At 34.3% G+C, this 25,203-nt stretch overlaps 1 protein-coding gene across 1 annotated transcript; it reads right to left on the reverse strand.

The window, feature by feature from the left end:
• Positions 1–2,794: 2,794 nt before the first annotated feature.
• Positions 2,795–24,202, reverse strand: LOC130801843 (uncharacterized). Its single transcript, XM_057665760.1, has 18 exons — positions 24,045–24,202; positions 23,901–23,963; positions 23,735–23,808; positions 22,819–22,884; positions 22,649–22,720; positions 20,735–20,807; positions 20,135–20,172; positions 19,936–20,052; positions 15,699–15,818; positions 15,520–15,600; positions 15,372–15,440; positions 11,552–11,626; positions 11,328–11,474; positions 7,579–7,686; positions 5,147–5,215; positions 5,007–5,069; positions 4,769–4,920; positions 2,795–3,756 (listed from the first exon to the last, which is right to left on the reverse strand). Exons 2-18 carry the CDS (start codon positions 23,935–23,937, stop codon positions 3,285–3,287), a joined length of 1,833 nt encoding a protein of 610 aa, XP_057521743.1. The 5' UTR covers positions 23,938–23,963; positions 24,045–24,202; the 3' UTR covers positions 2,795–3,284.
• Positions 24,203–25,203: the final 1,001 nt, after the last annotated feature.

Below are 25,203 nucleotides of genomic sequence, written 5' to 3' on the forward strand. Positions count from 1 at the left end.
GCTGTGCGACCGGCACAGGACTCCTACTCAGTGACATTCGCTTCGTCTCAAATGTTTGCGGAGATGTGGAGTAGGTTCCCCCACTGTTTCCGCTTATATGAGCAGGCACTGCGTCGGGCATGTTGACTGGTTTAGAGTGTGTTCCCACTGTTTTGTCATCCCAGGTGAAGGACCTGCTGTAGCGGATAACAGAGTCGAATACGTTAGTGTTTCTAATTATCTATTTCTCCACGTCATTGCCAATATGCCATATGCATAATAGATGTCGCACATCTGCATTAAACATAAATTTAAAATTAATTGAGATATATATATAGATCGACGATAATTAATAATTAAAACCTGTTTACCTGGAAAGACAGCATGAATAGCTGCAGACAAACCCTCATCCCGATCCGTTACGATTACATCGGGCTTCTGGACTCTGCCGTAAATATCCCTCAACCTCTCTAACACCCAAGAATAAGACACCGCCGCCTCATCTCGCATCAAACAGAAAGCAGCCAAGAAATTATGATTCGTCGGCGTCATTCCAATGATTTCGCAGAGGGGCCACTTTTGCTTATTCGTTTTGTACGTTGTGTCTATCAAGACAACATGAGGCCACGAACGTAGCATTTGGATAGATGTTGGATTCGCAATCAATAATCTAGTCAACTGACCCTCACTATCCAAGTCCGTCCAAACTACATAATTATGCTCCGTGGCCATATACAAACAGTGTTGAAGAGGAGTCCTACCATCCATCTCTTCTCTCCTGATTGACTGTCTCACATTGTAAATTTGATTCATACTAGCATAATACTGAGGATAATTTCTTCTAATTGAAGACATTATAAACGCTGGTTGCATGCCAGTTGCACTTAGATCTCGTATGTGCTGCTTGATATCGACAGGCATCTTATTTACTCTTATTTGACCATCTCTGTACATGAAAAACGAGTGGTTGTGTCTTCCTTTTTCACCAGGAAACACTCTAACCGTCCAAGGTTTTTTTTCCTTTGGGTTACGACTAGTTCCTATAATCATAAATTTACACCCACAACCTCTACTTTTGGAACCAGGTCGAGCAGCATTGTCTAAGTTATGCAAATCACCCGTTCTATTATCGTAGCGGTGACATCTTAAGTACAGACTCACTCTAGAACGTCCTTCTTTTTTTTTATATGAAGCACGTGTAAATTGAAAACCAATTGTTACTGCTATCTCATTAGCCCAAGCATGTAAATCATCTACAGAATCAAATTCTCTATCGGTAACAAATCTATCAGAATAATCTACATTATCCCCTAAATTTTCAAAGTCCTGCAAATAATAATTATAATAACATTACATTAATATAATAAATTAAATTACATTGATTATAACTTTTAATTTAAATTTGAGAAAAAAAAAAAAATTAAAATCCCAGTCGCACAAACCAGTCGCACAAAAAAGTGCGACTGACAGTCGCACTTTTTTGTGCGACTGGTTTGTGCGACTGCTCTTTTAAATTTTTTATTTTTTTTTTTAAATTTTCGAATTCTTAAAATTCAATACTACTACACTAATTATTATAATAAAATATATTAATTAACAACTTTAACAATAAATTAATTACATGCAACATATTTTAAATTTCGAAATTCAAAAAAAAACAAAAAAAAAAAAAAAAAAATTTAAAGCAGTCGCACAAAAAAGTGCGACTGTCGCACTTTTTTGTGCGACTGGTTTGTGGGACTGGGATAAAATTTTTTTTTTTCAACTAATAAATCGAACCGTTTTAATTACTTACCGAATCGTTACCACTCTCGTCTTGGTACGCCATTGATGTTCGATGTAGAGTACTACCTTGTTTAAGTTAACGTAGTGTTTTTAATGAGTTTTTAGAGAGAAAGTACCGTGTTTGAACTCGAATATACTACAATAACCCATCTGAAATTTCTATATATATAAAGTTCCGATAATGATATTATTAAGCGATAATAGTGTAATTAATCGATAATAATAGTGTTGGTTTAGTTAAGTGGCATTTTTGTAATTTTTAAATGAGCAGGGGCAATATTGTAATTTCATTATAAAAGGGGGTGGCGAAAAAATGAAAAGGGTGGCGACAAATAATAATACCCTTCCCTTTATTTCCCCTCCAATTACTTCAATTTAAACAAGGTGTCACTCTTTTGGTTTTTTTGAAAATTTGAAATCATAAGAGAAAAAATAAAAAAAAATTAACAAAATAAATTAAGTTTTAAACTTATTTCAAAAGTAAGCGTGAAATTCCCAAACCTGAGGTTTAGGGTTGTTCGCAGTTACTAACTGCGAACAAGTCAAAACAGACAAAATAGCTGTTCGCAGTTAGTAACTGCGAACAGCTATTTGACCTGTTTTGACCTGTTCGCAGTTAGTAACTGCGAATAGTATGCTGCACAAAAACAGGTCAAAATAGCTGTTCGCAGTTAGTAACTGCGAACAGCTATTTTGTCTTTTTTTGACATGTTCGCAGTTATCAACTGCAAACAGCCCCAAACCTCAGGTTTGGAAATTTCACGTTTATTTTTAGAATAAGTTTAAAACTTAGTTTATTTTGTTAATTTTTTTTATTTTTTCTCTTAAATTTTCATTTTTTGCAAGACTCCAACCCAAGTTTGTTTCTTTACTTGTCTTTTGATTCAAACTCTTATTCGTCTATAAATACTCCTTTTTCTCTCATTTTTGATAAGTTGCAAAATAAGTGAAATTTAGTAAGAAGGAAAATTAATTTGAATAATGCGATAAAAAAACAAATAGAAGATAGAACTGAGTGGTAAAAAAAAAAGTAAAATCACTGCCAAAAAGAAAAATAACACAAAATTAGAGAAAAAAATTGAAATAAAAAGGTGCAAAATAAGAGAGGAAGATTGAGTTGTTATATCAAGTCTCAAGGTTTACGCCGACTTCTTGATCAACTATGCAATAATCTAGCCTTCTAGAAGTGAATGGCACAATTCGGAACAATTTCTACATTTTTAAGCAGGAAATATTGTTCATTAAGAACCAAAATTTAATCATAATTCAATCGAAATACGCAAATTTTCGCTGAAGTAAATGGGGCTTGCTAGGACTCGGTTACTAGTAAAACAGATAAAGGCAACAAAATGTTCCTCTTTCTAAGCCTAGTTTCTTTAAATTATCAGAGAAACAATAGCCCCTCGACTATAAAACCTACATCTCTGTATATTATACAACACTTGATACTGACAGTCCTCAGACTGGTCATTGGAAAATTGAGTCAAGAATTGCTTTCAACAGCTTCCATTAGCAATGCATCAATAGAGACTTCGACTGCTACGAGAAACAGATTCTGGTTTAATAGGTTCGCCCGTGAAGGGATCAAATTTGTACGGCTCCCCTGTAAATGGGTCAAATCTAACTTGTGTTCGTGTAGGTTGGGGAGATGCGTCTGCTACGACGGGAGACTTTACTCCCATTTGCCCATAGTTCCGTGTAGGTTGGGGAGATGCATCCAATATAACAGGTGACTTTACTCGTATTTTCTCATAGTTCCGTGTAGGTAGGGGAGATGCATCCACTATGACAGGTGACTTTATTCCCATTTGCCCGTAGTTATGTGTAGGTTGGGGAGATGCGTCGACTATAACAGGGGACTTTACTCCCATTTGCCCATAGCTTATTGTGAAGTGTGCAGAAGTGTTCCTTTCCTCCATTGTTCTTGTAATGCTAGCTTGAGGTGATAATGAATAGTGCAAATAGGACAATTCAGGAGAATGTCTTGCCAACCTGAGATAACACAAAAAATGTAAGCAATCTTACACTGTGAACTGCTCACATGAACAGAATTTGCCAAAGTTAAAAAATAACTTAAAAAAAGTCAGTATAAGTGCATCTTACAAGAATCAAGGTCCTTAAAAATAGGACATTCATATTGATATTCCTTCGATAATATCAAGAATCATTAACAGGAAAAGAACACCGGAAAGCTAACTTACAAATAAACAAAAGGCATTCCCGTTGCTTTTTTGGAGGGTAGGAAAAAATGGCAGTTGTTCGGTAGAGGTGAAATGATATGAACTATGAGAAATTCGACGAATGGGGTTAGAAACACAGGGGAGAAGTGAATTTGATTCCTTTAAAGAGGATGACTTTGATTCTTAAAAATAAATCAAACACATGGTATGAGAAACCAAGTTTCAACCTCATACCACTCTTATTTCATTCCTAATTCCAAAGCCATACCAGTTTGCGAACCAAACACCCTTAAGGCGCAATCATTTACACTTCAGCACTTCATCACTCATAAGAATAACTTGGTGCACGTGGATTAAAATATTATTACATAACGAACAAAGCACGTCAAAAATGGCTGACTTTGATATAATTGCTCTTCAATTTTGAAGTACAAACGATTATCCAACTTTTTCTAACGAAGTGCAACAACTGGTAAGGTTTGGCTACTAAATTAATTACGGTGCCTCTCTATATTGGCCTTTTCCCTAGCACATCCTCTAAATAAGTTTCTTTAACTTGGGGGATTGGAACGACGATAATGATCAACAAATTGGTTTAATAAGGGAAAAGGTTTTCCCAATAGGGGCTGAGAAAGAAAAAAAAAAAAACAAAACACCTTGACATCAAAAGATAAAAGAACAAAAGAGGAACAGAGTATATAATGACAATTGACAAGTTCATTCTGTTCTAGAAACAAATTCCATTTATTCATGAGTTCATTCCTTCACCAAAGTAAGTGCAAGAAAAATGGCTTATTGAAGGGGCAGAACCGAGTAGAACTCACTGTGAGGTGACCATGTGAGAAGAATACGAGTCCACAACTGGACCTTTGTTTCGGCTCGGTAATCTAGCCAAGCCAGATCTTAAACCGACAAAATCATTTTCTCTTGATGTATATTCAGGCACTTGACTTTTTCCCAGACTTCTAACTTGATACTGAGCAAGAGAATGTTTCAGGTGAGAATGTCCTTCATAGAAAATATGTAAAGAAATCTCCAACAATAATTCAGAAAAAATTATACCTTGGTAATTAGTCCAGCAAGAAATGTTCTTTTGTCAATCTCATCTCCTCCTGATAACAGGAACTGCACTCAGGAGGATAAAGTAGGTAAACTAAATGCTCAAAGATAAAAGAAACCGAAGATAAAAATAAATATTCAACCTGATCGAGGACAGATATTGCAGCTGATTCTGGGATCTCCTTGAGACTTCTCAGGCATTGAATATCAATCTGTCACCAACAATCACATAAAAAAGAAGAATGGAAAGGGAAAACATCATTCCATTATCCCAATGCTATAAAGTGGCTCTGGACGGGGTTTAGAAGATTCGAATGTGCATCACAGGAAACTTCACAGGACGTTATCCATCATAAGACTACTAAACCTTAAAATTACTACACACAACCACTTGAGGACTGCAATTCCCTTGTTTCTAGGTATGTCAATATTCAATTGGCATCATAAACCGGTCTATCTTGATTTTAAAAAGGTGAAAAAAAACAGAATAATAGGGTGGAATGCCAATGAAAATTAAATCACCCGTCAACCGATCCAATACCCTGTAAATTATTTATTGTGCAATTTTTAAGAAAAAGAAACAAACTTCATATAAAGGACAAAAATAAAAATGGAAAAATTGTTGTGAATAATCCAACCTATTTTCCATTACCTGCCAATAATTCCACCTTTTGAAAATTTTTAATTAATCCAATCTTTGCTTTCAGTTTGTTGTCAATGGACTCTTTAGAAAATGACCTGCTATATCAGGTTACCTCTCATATTCTCCTTCTTTATAATAATCCAACCTATTTCCCATTACTTGCCAATAATCCCACTTTTTGAACTTTTTTTAATAATCCAAACTTTGTTTTCATTTTGTTGCCAATGAACCTTTCAAAAAGCTAAATGCTCAATTACTCTTTGCCACTAGTTTATCTAATCCAACATATCTCATCCATACATGTTAAGTCTCTTTTAATTTCTTTAACACATTTTCGCTTCTATTATTATCAAAAAATCCACAATTTTTAAAATACACAATTTCTCTTTACCATTGTTTTAAAGGGATAGTATACTTTGAAGAGAAGTGAAAAACATACGACTATTATTAATTTTTTATAATGATATTGATTATAAAATTTTAACGTGTAAATTTCAACTTGACGAAGATAATACATAACGGGTCCGCAGGTAACCGACTCAATGTATTTTGTGGCCCATGACCCAACCCAGTTAAGGCGGGTTGGGTACCCGACCTGAATTATATTATTTTTTTAAAAAAATGACCCGCCATTTAGGATGTGGATTGACGGGTCGGCGGGTTGGGTCAAGAGGGTCGGATTTTTTGAACACCCCTAGTTGATGGGATATGTATGTAAAGACAATTACTATTTATGCAATGATCAACTTCATAAGCTTGGGAAATAATAGCAATTTAATTTAGCTTCTTGAAAGGTCCATTGGCAACAAACTGAAAGTAAAGGTTGGATTATTAAAAAAAATTTTAAAGGTAGAATTATTGACAGGTAATGGGAAATAGATTGGATTATTATAAAGAAGGAAGAAAATGAGAGGTAACTTGATATAGCAGGCCATTTTTTGAAGGGTCCATTGGCAACAAACTGAAAGCAAAGATTGGATTATTAAAAAGATTTCAAAAGGTAGAATTATTGACAGGTAATGGAAAATAGGTTGGATTATCCACAACAATTTTTCCAATAAAAATAACATTTTTGTATGTTGAAGAATCTTTCGGGGGAGTAGCATGTCTACCTATTCTTGAAGTAGCTAAAGTGCTATCTCAATAATCTAAAATAATTTCATTTTTTGGAAGATAGCACAAGTTTTCTAGCTTGATGCAAGTCTTATAATACTTTTTGAGTATGGTGAACATTAAATATTAGGAAACTATTTTTTAAATAAATAAAAATGATCAAATTATTTTTTAAACTAGAATGTCATTCACAAGGTAATACAACATTAAAATGTAATAATCACAATGCACCGGTACGTGTGGTGGATAGGTGGGTCACGAGTCAACAAGGTGGAAATCTTCTAACAGGTTCCGTCCAAATCCCACTTGTTGTCATCCTTAATCATTGCGCCTACATCATACACATATTAAACCTCAAGGCATGTGATGCATCAAGATCCCCCTACTAGACAAACTAACTTAATTGGGTTACCCTTAACACATTTAAATCAATTGTCACCAAACACATCTATGACCAACACACAACTATCCTACTCGCCAACAGAATACATCGCCATATTATAAATGCTTTTGAGTTTACTATGACCGAAATATAGTCCACATTGACCGTGAACATCAACAATCACCATAAATCTGTTTTGTGACAGAGCGAAACTGAATTTTTGCACTCTAGGCCGGCTACAGGAACCAAAACAATCGGTTAACAAAAACTATACTATCTAATACTAATCTACAACTAAGAACAAGCCCTGCTTTATGTATAAGTTTATTACCCTAGCAACAATTTATTATTTAATCTTAGAAGGCAGGTGGCTCTAGAAAAAGGTTCGTGAAAAAAAGCAGCAGCACACGATAAGAGGTTATATAGTCGAATCTTACATCATAACGGCTAGCAATACCCAGTCGTAGAATGCGAAGCAAACGATCTTGAATAACAGAAGGTAGAGAGACAACAGCTGCTTCATAAGGATCAGCAACAACAGGTTCCTGATTTAAAATGAAATAAGTGTCAGAATAAAAACACTAACAATAATAGTTAACACATGTGTTATTGGAACTAACACTTAAATAGTGTGTCCCAGAGCTACTAAGTGTTCAATGTCATGACTCACAAATGCTTGCAGCTTTGGTACATTATGACTATAACATAGACAAAAAAGGTATCCTAGACTAAGCTTCTATGAAGCAAACAAATAATAGGGAACTCTCAAGCAATAGGCAATAGGCATCAGTCAATATATTTAGCAGTGTCACATGGCTCGCGGTTCCGAATTGACTCGTTGTAAGGATTCGGTATAGCAATTCGTTAGTTGACTGATTTGTTGTTCGTAACTTCCTTCAGTTGGGTTTGATTCGATTTTTATGTTCTTAATTCGTTTTTTAGTTCGTCAAAGTAGAAAAAAGTAATTAAAAAACAGATTAATAATTTTAAAACAAAGCCACAAGTATAATTCATAAAATATAAAGCAAATACTATCACAAGAAATTTAAGTTAATGTTTTAATCTTAATATTAAATCCCTTTTTTGAATCCCATTAAATATAGCAGTTAGAAACTAAGCTCATTGTCCATTTAGTCCATTTAACAAGGCCAATTTTTATGACTCGTATCCTTTAAATCCCTCTAACAAAAAGTAAAGCTAAGATCCCACTCCCGTATTAAACCCTAGTAAAGGCTCGGGCATATGCTTCTAGAAGACCAGACAGCTCCTACTCTTCATTCATCTTTAAAGGAGGCACTTACAGAGGTGAGTTTTTTTCTCCTCTTCCTTTTCTTTGTCTTCTCTTTTTTTCTCTTTGATTAATTATTTTGTCTTGTACTTCTAGCTAGGTAATTTTACCAATTCGAGTCGTGATTCATGACGATGGAAGCTGCGAACAAACCCCGGTTAGGGACGGTAGAGTCCAATCGGAATTCATGAGTGAGGTAGGCGAATCATGTGACATTGATACTTAGTCTTAGCTTGAAAAAATTCCCCCAAGTTTTGAGCAAATACACTTCGTAGATCCACTAAGCAAAATATCCCCACACGAAGGGCTTGTTTTGAGCTGATAGCAACTAGATAACTTCCTTAGAGCAAAGCATTGCAGGAATAACAAAAGCAAGATAAGTGCGCTACTTTTTACCATACGTTGCCCATGTAACAGAGATGCATGGACAACTGAAGACATAAGTTGGCAAACAAGTGTACTCAAGTACAACTGAAACAGAATTACTGCATATGGTTATAACTCCTTTATGTTATTTTATGTAATTCCGGCAAAAGTTAAAACAACAATGACTTGTAATTTTGCAGTGTTTCTAGCTTCCCAACTACCAAGACCTTTTAAGTGTTTGTTTTATCAAGGTAGTCTAAATGGAACCAAAAATAAATGTACATATATATAAGTGGAAAATTTAAAGGGCATAATGCATGCCACAAAAGAGAGGACCTTTTTTGAGCAATGAGATGAAAGATAAAACTCTTTTTTCCTTTTTATTTATTACTATTTCCAACCAATGAGAATTGAGATTCTTTCTCTTTATTTTTTAATCCAAAAAAGTTTATTACTATTGGTAGGAGTCCTATTACTAAATTGGTTAAAACAAAGCTTTCTTTTAAATAAAACACTACTATTTATGTTGCATAAATAACTATTACTTATTCTTCTTAGCTTTTGATTTAACCTACTCTTAGATTGTGTGTCATACCCCAGATTGAGCTTTAAAGAGGATTGATAGACTACTCATATTAACAAGGTGCATCTTTTTATGGGAGTCCATTTGCTAAGAACTCCACAGTTAAGCGTGCTTGATAGGGAGCAATTTTAGGATGAGTGACCTCCTGGGAAGTTTTCCTAGGCGCGCACGAGTGAGGCCAAAGTACGCTGGAAGGACTTGTGTTGGTCTGTGTGGCCAGTCTACATTCTCCATGAGTAGTCACCAGTGGTCCGTTGGGCCGGGGTGTTATAGTGTAGCACACCCCTGATTTAATAAATTAAAAACAAACAATTAAGATATACTACTGATGTCCCAATGGCTTTATACGAATTTCTATTCTAGGTTGCCCTACTTACTTTGGTCACTTTCTTTATTTGTAATGATCACCCACTCATAGGGACATACTCTCATTTCATCTCATCCACTCATTTCTTCCACCCGCTTATTTTTCGTTTTACCACTAACTACAAATTAATAAAACAACTTTTGAAAGCTAGCACAAAATCATAGGGATGGAAGAGTAGAAAATAGCAAAAATACAACTTTTAATAACAATGATAATACCTAATCAAGATTACCACACTCAACCATAATGTCAAGTGCAACGACTTACAAAAATCTCAGCGTGTAACCATAAGGTCTAATAGACAACTCTATAAAACTAATTACATATAACTAATAAAATAAAAATACTATTTGACGTGAACCTTCAAGTATCACAATTCGGTTCACTAAAAAATACTCTCCCCATAATTATAACACCCCAAGTTGTGATCGGGGAATAAAACAAAGGAGCTTTATGGGAATTGATAGTACCATCCATATCAACAAGGTTATCTTCTTTTCAAGAGAGCCCGTTTGTAGAAAACTCTACTATTAAACATGCTAGGTGTGGAGTAGTCTTAGAATGGGCGACTCTTAGGAAGTTCTCATAGGGCACACGAGTGAAGACAATGTAGGTCGGGAAAGACTTGCGTTAATTTTTGAGGCCAGTTTATAACCCCCATGGGTAGTCTCGCCTACTTAAATGAGTTCAGGTGTTACAATGATGACATATTCAATTATGGACCATGACAAGACCATCATAGGAAAAAAACATAATCGCAAACACACGTAATAAGCAATATACACATCATCTATATGCTTTGAAATCACTGCATATAAGCAATGATAAATATATCAATATATAATTACAAGAATATATACCATATATAAGCAAAGAATCAGCAAGTTCATCACAATCCCTATAACATTTGGTCTATTCATTTAGATATAATCAACTTATTCTCAAGTAGTGCTAATTATCAATTAATCTTGGCTATGAGTATTGATCATATTTTCATTCAATATTGAAGATAATATCATTTCATTACCATAAGGCAAGGTCTAAGTTCAAATAACTCCAAGCCTCAATCCAAGATCAATAATAATACAAGTATCTCTCAAACATAAAATAATATAAGCATTTCACAATCTCAAAATTAATCGATCCCATCATACGTCAGAATATTATGGCCCGGATCTCCAAAAAACAATTTGGTTCGATAGAATACTAATATTCTTCCACTACTCAAAAAAGAAAAATATTAATATTCTTCCATAGTTCCATTACAAAGTTCACCTCAATTCCTATTCCCTTCTACTGTGGAGATAGAAAATTTGAGCTTGCGGATCAAAATTTAACTCTGATTAAGGTTGGTCGTCCTAGATCAAAGTGTGTAGGGGAACAATTTATGTGACCCTACATGTAACACCTTAAAATTTCTTTTTCATATATGCATCTCTAAGGACCACAATGAAGACAATAAACAAATGAAATGTCAGAATTGTTCTGAAACCTTTCATCTATATACATGTAATAAAGTTTCAGAAATGATTCTGAAGAAAGGTAAAGGCTTCTAATATTTTAAATAGTCATGTTAACCAACCTGTATCACCTTCAGCACATTGCCAGATGTAGAAGTAAAATCAGATTCAGCTTTCAAGAGCTTGGATTGGCTCACAGTCATAGGTGTCGGACATGATTCTTCACGGGTTCGTTTCTTGCTCTTTTCAAAGGGTCTTGCAACTTCAACCTGTCAGCGCACATCACATACAGCTAGAGTGATAATAATAACAGCAATACCATCTTTGCAGTTGCACAAGTACGTACCAAGAGCTTAAATAAACCTGATTTTGGCCCCTGGATTGTCCTATTATGCATTTCCCTCACTGCATTATCAAGACCCTGGCAAAAAAAGCACATATTCATATAGCCAAAAAACTAATGCTGAGAAGCACTACTAACTCCTAGTCAAGATGCGAATGAAACAATCAATAGGAGATCATTAAGGATGACAAGATAACTGAATAAAAGACATTACTACATCTTAATCCTTGGGTAAGTCAACTCTATGAAGAAATGATACGTGTGTTTGTTTTACAATAAAAAGGAATCATAGATTTTAGGTCTCAAGAGCAGCACATAACTGAAGAACCATGAATCAAATAAATTTACTTTAGAGGTATGTCCTTCCTATTTATCAATTATCCAAGCAAAGAGTTTCTTTATACTAAACTCCACTTCCCATTATACTCATTCAACTCCAATTTAACCCCAATGATACAAAATCAAGAATTTCTTTTAGAAAGTTGATGATAACATTCATTTGATGACAACCCGAGAGATGAAAATTTTTTTTTTTGGGGGGGGGGGGGGGGGGGGGGCGCGAGTGTTATAAGGAGGATCAAACAAACACGATGACGAAGAAAGAGAGAAAAGGAATCCAATCATGTAGTCTAATAAGGGAAACCTTAAATACCGAAATTATTCATATCAAAGAACCTAGAAGCACTGCTCTACCAAAAAGAAATCAACAAGATGCCTAACCAACCAAACCCTATTTTTTTACAATTAGAAAAGGATAAATGATCCATGCTAAAACCATAAGCCATAAAAACAAAATATGAGATGAAGCAAAAATACCATTATCTTTTATCCAATTAAAAAAGTTATGCACCATATATATTATTGGCAACGAACACGTCAATACGCTAAAATTCAAATCCAATCATAAAAATATCCAAACACCATGTTAAAAACAAGGGCAACCCACATGCCACAGCAAGGTGAGTTGGTTGTTAAATCGTAACAAAAGTAAAAAAAAAAGAATAATGAACATTCCCCACCAAACAAAAATAGGATAACCAATCGGTTAAGCATAAAATTTTAAAAATTAAATTAAGTCAATTGCTAAAATTTGATTCTATGTTACTTGGACAGTTGGACTCTACATTCCACCTTGAGCACCCAGTATTCTACACATCAACATTGCTATACTCATTGACACTTCATTTGAAAAAAAAAATCATGTAATATTTTGCAAAATAACAGCTTGAACACGTGCCTGTGTCAAACAAATAAATTATAGTGCTTGTTATGAAGCATTTTATACAAAATCCATACAAAAATAATCACACGAGACTTCTATTCCCAAATTTATAAAAATACAGAAGTATACAAAGTATCAGGAATAAATGGGATGAAATGTAAGACACATTTGTATTACCTACGTGAAGGAGGAGAAAATCAAGTAGATAAGAAAATAGAACAAAAAATTCTTCATGAGAAAACCCTTAGTTGCTTAAACTTTGCTTATGTTGAAGCCTAAATCAAATCTCAATTGTATAAAAACCATTAATAGAAGTACAAGATATAAAATTGGATATTATCCACTACTCAGCTCAATATGGGACACCAATCCCTGGTGACGAATTTGTAATAAAATGAACAAGAGAACTTAACCAAAAGACTAGCCTAGTAGGTGAGAGAGTCCATTTACTCTATAAACCCCACATTAGTTGCACATACAACCGATGTGGGACAAAGTCCCAAAACCTTGTAATAGCCTCAAATCCATTCCATAACATTTGATCCCCCAAAAGTTCCAAAATCCTAGGTGGTCATAGACTCACAGCTGACATAACCCAGGCCACTACTACGAGTTGGATCCTCGTTGGTCACGGCTGAGTTAACAAGCCATCACTCTGAGTCAGCTCTGATCCCATTGTTATAGAACAAACAAGAGAATTCACCCAAAAGACAAGCCTAGTACGTGAGCGAGCTCATTTACTCTATTAACCCCACATTAGTTCCCCATACAACCAATGTGGGACAAAGTCCCATAACCTTGTAATGGCTTTTTTCATGTGATGCCTATTCCTTTTCTAACTGTTATTCTCATACTAAATGAAGTCAAAGCAACGACTTATTTTATGTCTTGTATTCCCTACATCTTCAGATGTTTTATTTTGTTCAAAATATGTGGCCTAGAATCTCTACTTGATTTGGAAGTACTTTCTCTCCTCAATTCTTCTTCTTTCAATCATTCAAGATATGTCACTATTTTCAAAAAATTTGTGTGGTAGACATTGTCTCATTAATACTACTACTATCTTTAAGGAGCTTATTGGATTTTTAAGCATTTATTTATCTTTTAATTATAGTGAATCTCATACTCTACAACTTAAGTTTCCACGGATTTTAAACCTTTTTTTAATGAAGATTGAAGTTTAACCACAGACTGCAAAATGCTTCATGTAGATTGTATACTTTATCCCTTATACTCACTTTACACTCTATCCCTTATACTCACTTTATACGTTATCCCTTATACTCACTTTGAGACTCTCCCATTTTACCTATAGTTTTATCAAAAAAAGCCCTAAATGCAGTAGAATATCCTTTATATATAGGTTTCAATTAAGTTGTAAAATGACAAAAATAGTCGCGTTATTTTTCCCTTTTGTGGTTTCATTATTCTCCTTCAACCTCCTTATTTACTATCTTACCTTCTCTATTATTATCTCTTCTATGCATCTAATCAGTTCACTGGGATTTTGCATCTCTTCCACTTTTTTCCTAGAAGATGATGGTCAAAAAACATGCATTCGTATCAACATTTGGAGGACATGAATTTGGTTTGTAGCATTAGAATCAACTATAACTTGAGGTAATCAGGTAAGGATTGATACTGATATAACCCTTTTCTAATAGTATTCAACAACATTGACTGAAGAAACCAATAATCACTACTTAACATTAACTGATCCAACCTTTTAATTAGGTATTACGAGTTCTTCTTTCCTACTCTATATTTTAAGATCAGAAAAGGCAGTGATGAAACCACCATGGCTATCGAGTGGTAATCAAGCACTATCGGGCATCTCATCGGTGGTAATCAAGCATTACAGAGGATCTTATCTGGTGGAAAACAAAGATTACTAGACATATCAAACGGAGGTATTCAATGACTACGGATTCTCTCATCCGGTAATCACATAATACCACCAAAAGTGAAATTTGGTAGTCATTGAATACCAATGTGAGATGTTTGGTGGTCATCAAATATCACCACATGAGATATCTAATAGTAATGCTCCACTATATCCACCTCATAATTACCCCAATACTCACTGCATTTTACTAATTCTCTCCTTGTAATTTCATCCATCTAAAGCATGATGATCCCCCAAAATAAGTTTCACCTTAATACGAATGATCCCCTCCCTCACATATGATGCCCCTTAATGCTTGCGTAAAGAGCCTCAAAATGTAGAGAAAAAAAAATAGTGTACATATTTGTGTATTTGTGTGTGTGTATAATGTGTATATACAGTATATACACACGCACTCACATATATTGATGTTTGCTTCTAGCTCAAACTACAGTAATAGTCTAATACTTCATCCATTTTCTTTTTAAAGTACACCATTTAGCAAAAATGGCACACTTAAAACAAGAAAAACTATTAAGTAGATGAATTCACAAGTACACACCAAATATAGTCAAAATATTTAGAGTGGAATACTAAACTAAATCAAATTTAGAACCAAAGTTTAAAAGCACTAGAAAAGGAAGCAAATAATACCTATAAAGAAAAGGTACAAAAAATATATCACCAGAAGTAGTGAGTGCAAGAGGGTAAATTACCTGTCTATTAGCATAATGGACAAACCCAACTTGAGACTGACCCTTCTTAGACAGAACTACTCTCTCTATCTGAAATGCAAATGGTTACAAAATTATCATCATATAAAATCCCATTTTGCTATTAAACAAATTCTGAAAGTTCCAATACCTCCCCAAAAGGTACAAAGAGCTTCTCCAAAAATGATTCATTCACATCAGCAGGAAGGTCTCTAATAAATGCAACCTTTACCTAATGTTAAGCAATGAGAATGTCAAACAGAACATGTGATTACAGCATAGGAAAAAAGCTCTCATTGGAAGCAAAAAAAATATGTACGGGCAAGTCACCTTGGAAACTTCCTCAGGATCAATCTCAGGTTCCTCCTCCACCCACTTCACAGTCGGATGACACTTACCACCAAGAACAAAATCTGATCTGGAGCCCAACTTATATGCACGTGCAGCAGCCTGTAATTATGAATTTTGACGAGCTACTATCAAAGTTTTAGAATTTAGGATGTGATTTTGGAGTTGATATGCCCCAATAAGGCACTATCAGCAATAGTTCCATACATTGTTGAAAGAAGTTGTAAGTAGTTAAATTGCAATGACAGTTGATTAGATAATATGTCAATAAGAGATTCTTTGATTCGTAATATTTAACATCCACCGTGAAACAATTTTCTTATATTATTGCATAATTTCTCTTTGCTTTTCAAAAATAGGGTTCTGTACATGATAAGCACTTCCAGATGATTGCTTCCTCACACACTGTTATTATTGTAGATGGGAAAGAAAAATTGTTGTGGTTCTCTTCCGGTCCAATTATAACCATATAATCAACGATGAATCTTACACACATGACCTTCAAATGCTCCAACGATTGCAAAGGTCTAAAATACTTGAGGTCAAATATCTCTTAATTAGACAACCTAGCATATCGAGAAGAGAGGGAAACAGAGTTGATGAAAGCTCAATCACAAGAAACACCAAGATTAAAGTTCTACAGAGCTTGGCACTCACTATGAAATAATGATTCAACTCTTACAAGAAGAAATACCATGGAAATGCTTATAGAAGCTAGCAATTCGATGCACCCCCAAAAATGATGCACGCGACACAGGAGGGAGCTATGTAACAACAGGAAAAAAAGTGGAAAAATAGCAAGCAACATTGTTGATGAGTACACCACAAAGAAGTGAAAGTTCTAAAAATTGTTAGCAGAAATGATCTAGAACAATTGTCAACCAGAAATCAAAACATCTGACAAGTGACAAACATAGTTACTTGAGCAATGGAAATGGAAATGTATCAACAGCAACACAGGTAGACAAGGAAACAAGGCTCCAAATGATATCATCTAGAAAAAGAACGTCTTCAAGGTAGAAATAAACAGGAAGAGAGGGAATATAGGACAGTAGAAACTAGAAAGTAACCAAAAAAAGTTGGCTTCAGCAACATCAAAAGATTGTAAACAAATTCAGAAGGCCGGTATCAGCTGAAATGATGATATAGTGACAAACTATAGCATGGTATTGGTAGCAATAGTTTGGTCAAGTTTGAAAATTTCGTTGGCTTGTTTTCCCTGTGTTACAGATCGAAAAAAGGATGTCATTCAAATCAGTAAGCTAATAGAATGGTTCAATTATCATTTTCATCACATATATATAATTGTGTCCATATGAAATAGAATATACATTTAAAAAGAGATATGAATATTTACATTTACAGTTCAGATATGAATTGTGGAAATTGGACTCTTACTCGAGAAGGTAATAAGGAACCAGTTTCAAGTGTGATTGTCAACAAGAAAATATTTTTTTTAATGTTTTTATCTAAAGTTTGTGGCCAAACCAAATAGCTTTCTCTGAATTTTTATAAAAGTGGCATTTGATATGGGGGGCAACATAAGGCATCTTAATAAGAAATCAGAGTGATTTATCAACATTATTAATAAAACACAATGTTTGTTAGCAACAATAGTTATATAGTAGAAAATGGACTAATCTTTTGGATGCGAGATAGAGCACATTAGTAGTAATGATACTAGAAATTTTCATCAGCATGTTTATTCAATGACAATAGGTATGATGATGATGATGATGATGATGACGACGACGATGTTTATTCAATGAAATAGAAGTAATGTTTCCAAGTATAATGCTTTCTATGAAGAGTGGCATTGCTTTAGGAGAAACACCTAGAAATAACTTGTCACAAAGTGATATATGGGTTAAAAAGGGTATTTTAGATATTTTCCTATCAATTTGTTACAGAGTTTATTAGTATAAATAAGGTAGAGCAAAATGGAAAAGGTATCAAGAAATTTATTACTCTTTTAGGTCGAGTTTTATGCTCATTTTGGGAGAGTTGCAAGCCTCTTAAATGCTTGTATTACTATCTTTTTTGTAATGCTTGAGATTAAAATCAATACACACTACATTATGCTTTTTAATAGTTTTTTTGTGTTTTTGATTCCATGTCTTAATACAACTGCTATCAGAGCAAATCGATTCTTGGAGATCAGAATAGTTCTTTGGCAATTGCCGATTTTCAGTTTGCAGAAAGTTCACCGTGACAGGTTATTCAAGGTATCAACAATGGCAGAAACCACAAAAAGAATTTAGAGAGAAGGTTGAAGAAAGGTTTCAAGACTCTTAGAAGGCTTCTTTCAAAAATAAAATGGATCAAGTTTCTGAAGAATTTAAAGGATCTGAAGGAGTTGGAGGAAAATTAAGAAAAGTTAAAATTGTTGCAACTTGCAACGACTAATGATGTAATTTTTGACAATTTAGGAAAGATTTCAAATGAGAAAACCAGTATCCTAGAAAATCATTTGAAAATATTTGACAGAAATTATCAGGTTGGCTGGAAAAATTGAGAAGATTTAGAAATTAAGATTCTATAAAGAGATACTAAAGAAAAGCAAGAAAGGAAACAAAAGGCGAAAAGAGAAGCAGAAAAGAGGAAAAAAACTAAAATTTGAAAAAGATGGGAAGAGTAACTGGTGTTTGGCCAAGAAATTATGGTGAGTCTGCAAAAGAGACGAGACCGAGAATCAGTTGACGACTGCGAAACAAAGGACCAAGAGGAGAAGATCGTGTTGTGAGTTGTGGATCCGACGGTGGCCCTAGAAAAGCCGACATAGAATGAGGTGGCTGAAAAATGAGGCATTAGTATCCGCGGTGGCTCTTAGTCAGCCAAGGAAGCCAAGGAAGACCATTGGAGAAAAGGAAGGAAGAATCGATGGCGCTCTGGACGCAGTCTCAAATATAAGGGGGTGGAAATTGCTAGATTAATAGAGGCATGTTTTGGGGGAAAGGGCAGGGACTTTTATTGACCTTCATTGTTAGTCTGAAGTTTCTTTTAGTTGAGGTTTTGATGAACGGAGGTAAAGTTTTTGGTTGGAGAAGAGAAAGACTAAACAAAAGCTCAAATACTCGATATAATTAGAAAAAGGAGGGAACCACCCACCCATTACTCCTTACTTTACAATGAATGACCCATCATACTTTTTGTGACTTGTCAAGAATTAAACTTCACTTTCACAGTGTGAGGCTACTTTTGAAGATAAAGGGTCAGTATGTTTGAGTTGTCTGTCACAAGCTAAGCTAACTAACATTAATATTATACAAGCTAACTTCCATTAATATTATACATCAGTTTGGCATCCTTACAAGCAACATCCTATGATGACTAATAAGGCCTTTGCTTTCTTTTACTTCCCAAACCTATTTTTTTAAACTTTTGGGCAACTTTCTTTGGAACACTTAGCTTTCTATTCTGAAAAGTACATTTCATAAGACCTTAAATTTTCTATACATGTCCAATATTTTCAAACCTATCCCTAACCCAAATATGTGTCCTTAACTCGTCCAATCTTTTTAAACCTTAATTCTTTTCAATGCAAATTCTTATCCAAACAACCACTTTCATTTTCTATCCACCTTAAGGGCAAGGTGGAACTTCATGCAGTCGGTAATGTGATATATGGGTTAAAAGGGTATTTATGATATTTTACAATTAGTTGATTACATAGCTTATTAATATAAATAAGGTAGAGGGAGATGGAAAAGGTATCAAGAAATCTTATTACTGTTAGGTCGAGTTACTCATTTTGAGATAGTTGCAAGCTTCTTGAATGCTTGTATAACTATCTTTTTTATAATGCTTGAGATTACGATCAATACACACTACATTTTGATGTTCTATAGTTGTTTTCTGTGTTTTTGGTTTGATTGTTCCATGTCTGAATCCAGTCTATTACACACGATTGATGATATGGTCCTATAATCTTATTCCTAAGTTTCAATGCCCATCAGGGTGAAATTTGGAATGGAAGTTGTGTTATTCAATGAGAAAGTTCAATTAGTTTTACTTATTGATTTAAGAGATTAAAAATGGTTCTTGAAGCTAATTTTTCAAAAACCCTATCCAACAAAAACAATCCAACACATGTGGAACCATGTGACAGTTTCACGAACCTGATAGCCTGTACGAATTCAGATGCAGTAATAAGTCCTCTCCACAGGATGAGCTTGCAATTTAATAATGTAAACATTAATGTGAAAGGAAAAAAACTCACAGCATGGGATGAAAAGTGCACAAAACCAAATCCACGGTTTTGATGCTTTTGTGAAGAAAGGGTAACTTTATCCCTAGACAGCATTACAAGGTTTACAGAATCCACATCCTGAAAAACCTGTAGAAAAATAGAGCCTCGTAATTCAGCTAAAGATAACTATATTGCACATTACCAGCAGGTGAACAGCAAGAGATCAAACCTGCCTAACCAATCTGTCAAATTCATCAGGACTCCAGCCTGGAAAGAAGAAAAAAAAAGGTTCAAGTATAGAATCCAAAAAAGACAAACAAAATACAATTTGAAATTCAGGCCATTTCACAAGCTTTCAGCATTCGTAACAAAAAAGTAAAGAAGAAATCTTCTGGTTATTGACCAATGACTTACAGTCATAGTTACATGGAATGTGGAACATAACCACGTTCCGTGATCCGGGAATGTCCGTCCCCAGTCACCACGAAACGCAACACCAATCGCTCAAGGTGATATCCCGGTGTAGAAGACCTTTTTTAAAAAGTATTTTGGTCTTCATTTACAAATTAAAGAAAAAAGAAAGGTGAAAAAAACGAGATGAAACTTAAATTTCTAAAAAAATTCCATTAGAAAATAATTTCTTTAGGCAAAATAATCATTTTAATTAATTTTGCTTTTAAATATATATTTTATACATCATGTATCTCGTACCCAATCGTTCCAGAGTCAATCTAGGTTGTGTTCCGTGTTCCCGTTCCCATTCCCCATTCCAAAACGAATGTCGTTCCAGGTAACAATGCTTACAATTAATGAATTATCTAAAACTAACCTTTGGGAAGATTTCCCAAAAACAAAGAATTTTGCTCTATTGATGGAAGAACTCCAATTCTCCTCCCTTCTAGCTGTCATAATCAAAAACAAAGGTGGGAACCATCAAATCAAGAGCAAGTCTTCCAATACACGCATAGTACAAAAGCAACGATGCACTATATCGTATCTTGGGATTGTAAAAGTTTTCAAATTAACTTAGACAAATACTACCTATATTGTAAAGGTATAAAAAACATATTTAAAGTAGTAAACGTATATCTCATGAAATGGGCCAATAGTTGGCAACACGAAAATTGCATCATGGATGTTACCACATCATTTTGACCGCTATCGCAATCACAACTGAAATCATCCTTTAGCACTACCCATATAGAAATACAAATTTTCCATGGAAATCCATAAACCAACACAAATTTACATATAAAACAAATTTACAAAATAACATAAAATACAACAATTCTCAAGAAAGAAGCAAACATAAAACACATGCCCATTCTCAAATCAACGAGCTATATTGCATCCAAAGCACTAGGGAATCATTATATAATAGAACGCCGCACATATTCCACATAAAACAATTATAGATGTTATATATCTTAAGCAAGGGTTAAAAGATTAGTAAACCAATCTGAAAAGAGTATACTACATGTTGCTTTTGACAGCATATATATGCTATTATAATTTCAAGAATAGTGCAAAAATAGGGCGGCATCGCATCACATGGGCCATGTTATGTTGGTTTTCAAAAAAATCAAACTGATATTTCCCGCATTGTAAAGGCATAAAAAAACCCGCATTTTGGGTTGTTTCGAGGGATATTTCAGCCGATATTTGGTGTTATGATAACATAACCGTATCACTCTCATTACCACATCACCGTTCCATACTTCCATTAACGTGATCACAACCATTACCGCATTTTTGCACTTGATTTCAAGACATCAATCTAAAAGCGGAAAAAACTAAAGAATCATGTCAAGGACTCAGTGGAATTGCACATGCATCATGCATGGCCAACAACAATAATCAACCTTTGAAAAAACTACTAGTTACAAAAACTTTAGCTCTTAGCAATTTTGGGAACCACTTAACATCTTCCTAAGTCCAGTTCACTCAGTGAATCCCTGACCCTACTAATCATTACAAATGAAACTTTCAAATACAAAGTTAATGATTTTCAAACTAGGTGTATTGAAGCACATCCGAAACCAGTCACTAAATCTCATAGTTAACTAAATCATTTTACAACACGAGTAGGAAAGAATCTAGGACCACCACTTTTGAGCACTCCCTTTGTTTCTCTCTCTTTCACTTTTGCTCACCCTTACCATTCAAACCACTCACAAGGAGACAAAGACAGACAGAAGCAAAGTGCAGTCCAGTTGAGGAGTTCTTGGCCTCATAACTAAATGAACTTCCTTGACCTCGCCCCACCCAAGGTGCTGTATTATGATAAGCCCCATGCCTCTCCAGGACTCAAGCCTAGATGCGCATCAAGATCACTTTTTAAACACTAAAGAATCATGATAATTCAACAGACAAAATACATCGTAACTCAAAAGTGAAAATTTATGGTATAAGAATTAAAATCCCTCTAATGCAGGTTAATAGTTTATAGGTTCCACCAGTCTCAAAAAATATTGAAAGTAGCAATAGCTCAGTGTTCCGGTGAACTATCTCAACTCTCTGAGCTTAAGACTTAAACGTGCTCTATATAGCAACATTGCAACAGCAAAAAAGGAAAAACACATTGAAAGGACAACCATCTTTCCATTTTTCCTTGACATACACAACGAGAAAACAGAAAAGTGCATACATCTGTAAGAATATGATTCAGAGAGACAATATACTAAAGACAAAGCAAATAGAGGAGAAAGCTAATTTTGCAAGCAGTAGCACAGATGACACTTACCGTAATTCCATTTTTATCCTTTACAGCTCTAATAGCAGCTTCTTTTGTTGAAAAACGAACAAAGCAATACCCCTAAAATTGTAGTGTGATAGTTTAGGTAACCAAGATAATACGATAACAAGAATGCAATAGTAGCAACACAATGATCTGAAAAGGACTAATAACTTAACCTTGGAATTGCCATTTTGGTTCTTGATCATCCGTACCTCCACAATTTCACCGCAGGTGGAAAAGACCTGAAAGACGAGAAAAATTTTCAAATTACAATAAAATAGCATCTTCAGCCACCTACTCTGTCATTGAGCTTGAAATGTACATATTCAAGATCGAATGGGGATGAGTCTAATCCTCTAAGAAGTGAAACTAGCTAACAAAGAATCCTAGCCACCAGGATATTAGCACTTGGAAGATAGAAGGATAACCAATGCGGAAAAAAAAAAAGGAATACCGCATTTTTCAAAATACATTTAACTCGTGAAACTGGCTAGAAAATGATGCTAAAGCCATGCCTGAATTGGAGATAAAAACTTAAGCAAAACAAGAGATTATTTCTCCCTCATTTAAGGAAAACTTTCCACACCTTCACTACGGCAAATAATTACATCCAAAATGAGAGAATTAATTCACCCTCTCCTCCTTACCCATCATTTCGCAAAAATCATATTTCCTTGATTATATATCTAACAGCCTATATTTTCAACTTTGAATTTAATTTCCCCCTTAAACATTTTCCTTCAATCAAAACAAGGCATAAAGGGCAAATGTATGGGCAAAAAACAACATGCAAAAGTTGTATATATTTAAATGTCATCATCTACATCGTCAACCATAATATCCCGCTCATAGCTTCTATGATTAGTGTTGGAGGGTTGGAAGATAGCACACCATAATACCCCGTGCAAATATATTGAATATGAATGCTAAACTAACTTCAATTTCACAGAGAGGAAGCCATTATTCAATAGCAACAGTATAATAGCATGCAATCAAATAAAACCCATATAACAAAATTGACAATTAAGTCTGTAAAACTAATTAATTTGCGAACAATATAACCGAGCCATGAATAAGAAGATAGATATAAACCTCGCGAATTTTGGGTTCGGTCAATGATTGAGCAAGACCACCAACAAACACTTCTGTTCCTTTGACAACATGGTCTATTATCACAAAAGAAAAAACATCATAAATTAGTTTGAATGTTCGAAACTTGGATAATAAATCAAATACGCAATAATTGTTCAACACTTACTGCGATCTGCTGAACTATGATCGTAAGAATTATTCATTTTGCCAAGATTATCGACAACAATCACTGAAAATTAAGTAAGTTACAAAAGTAAGGGGAAATGAATTTAGAAAAAAAGAACAAAATTGGTTGAAAAAAAGTTGGAACCTTGAAGATGTGTGATGGACGGTGGTGAAATGGGTGCTTCGCAAGGCGAAGAGATGGTCCGACGGGGAAGAGCCAGATAAAGAATGCGTTTTTTCTTTGTGCTTCCTCGTAAATAAGTTTGGCTAACCCATAAAAAAATAGAGATTAAGTTGCAAATAAGTGTATTCAAGTTGAGGACTTTTGTAAATTACACTCTTAAAAGCTTATTTTTTTAAAATTATTGCCTTTAAATTATGAAAGTTTACATTATTTAGGTTAAGTGACTGTTGACCAATCCAAATGACATTTCACTAGTTTAAATGACCGTTAGCCATTATTAGTCACCTTTGATTTTCGTTGACCATCCATAATCACCTTTGACTTTCCTAATTACCAATAGTACACTTATGTCTTAACACTTTAACGTCGTTTTTACCCATCATAACAATAATTTTTCAAAAAACGGATGTCACGACTATCCTTATAAAAAACTCTTTTGAAAATCCGATCGAAACAAATATTAATTCCCCTATTTCCAGACATGTAGACCGAAAAAGATATTTACGTCATTTTTACCCATCATAACGATATTTTTCAAAAAAACGGATTTCACGATTATCGTTATGGGGTAACATTCGAAAATCCGATCGAAATAAGTACTTATTTGCCTATTTTCCCATACGTAAACCGAAAAAGATATTTAACGTCGTTTTTGCCCATCAAAACGATATTTTTTCAAAAAACGGACGTCGCAATTACCCTTAAGAGATAAGTATTTCGGAAATCCGGTCGAAACAAGTACTAATTCACCATTTTAACGTTTAATTCACCGATTAATTTATCTACGCTCTTAAATGTTGTAACGATTAAGTAGATATGTATTAGTGCTTGTAATGCACCTTTTGAATTTATGAAATGCATCTTTTGAGCTTATAAAATGCATCTTTTGAATTATTTATTAGTGTTTGTAATGCACCTTTTGAACTTTATGATGCCAATAATTTGAATGAAAATAAAATTGTTACAACATTTAAGGGCGTTGATAAATTAATCTGTGAATTAAACGTTAAAATGGTGAATTAAACACTTGAGAGCAAAAATTAGATGCTACCATGTGGAAAAATCTTACAAAATAATAAATTAAATAAAAATTAACAAGAATTTAACTAAAAATACTACG

The sequence above is a fragment of the Amaranthus tricolor genome, chromosome 15 (genome assembly GCF_026212465.1).
Source record: "Amaranthus tricolor cultivar Red isolate AtriRed21 chromosome 15, ASM2621246v1, whole genome shotgun sequence".
NCBI lineage: Eukaryota > Viridiplantae > Streptophyta > Magnoliopsida > Caryophyllales > Amaranthaceae > Amaranthus > Amaranthus tricolor.

Coding starts and splice junctions, on each gene's coding strand:
- LOC130801843 (XM_057665760.1), bottom strand. CDS start 23,937: ATGAATAATTCTTACGATCATAGTTCAGCAGATCGCA. Junction 22,721..22,818: donor ACCAAAATGGCAATTCCAAG/GTTAAGTTATTA, acceptor CTACAATTTTAG/GGGTATTGCTTTGTTCGTTT. Junction 7,687..11,327: donor ATGTGCTGAAGGTGATACAG/GTTGGTTAACAT, acceptor ATTTTAAATCAG/GAACCTGTTGTTGCTGATCC.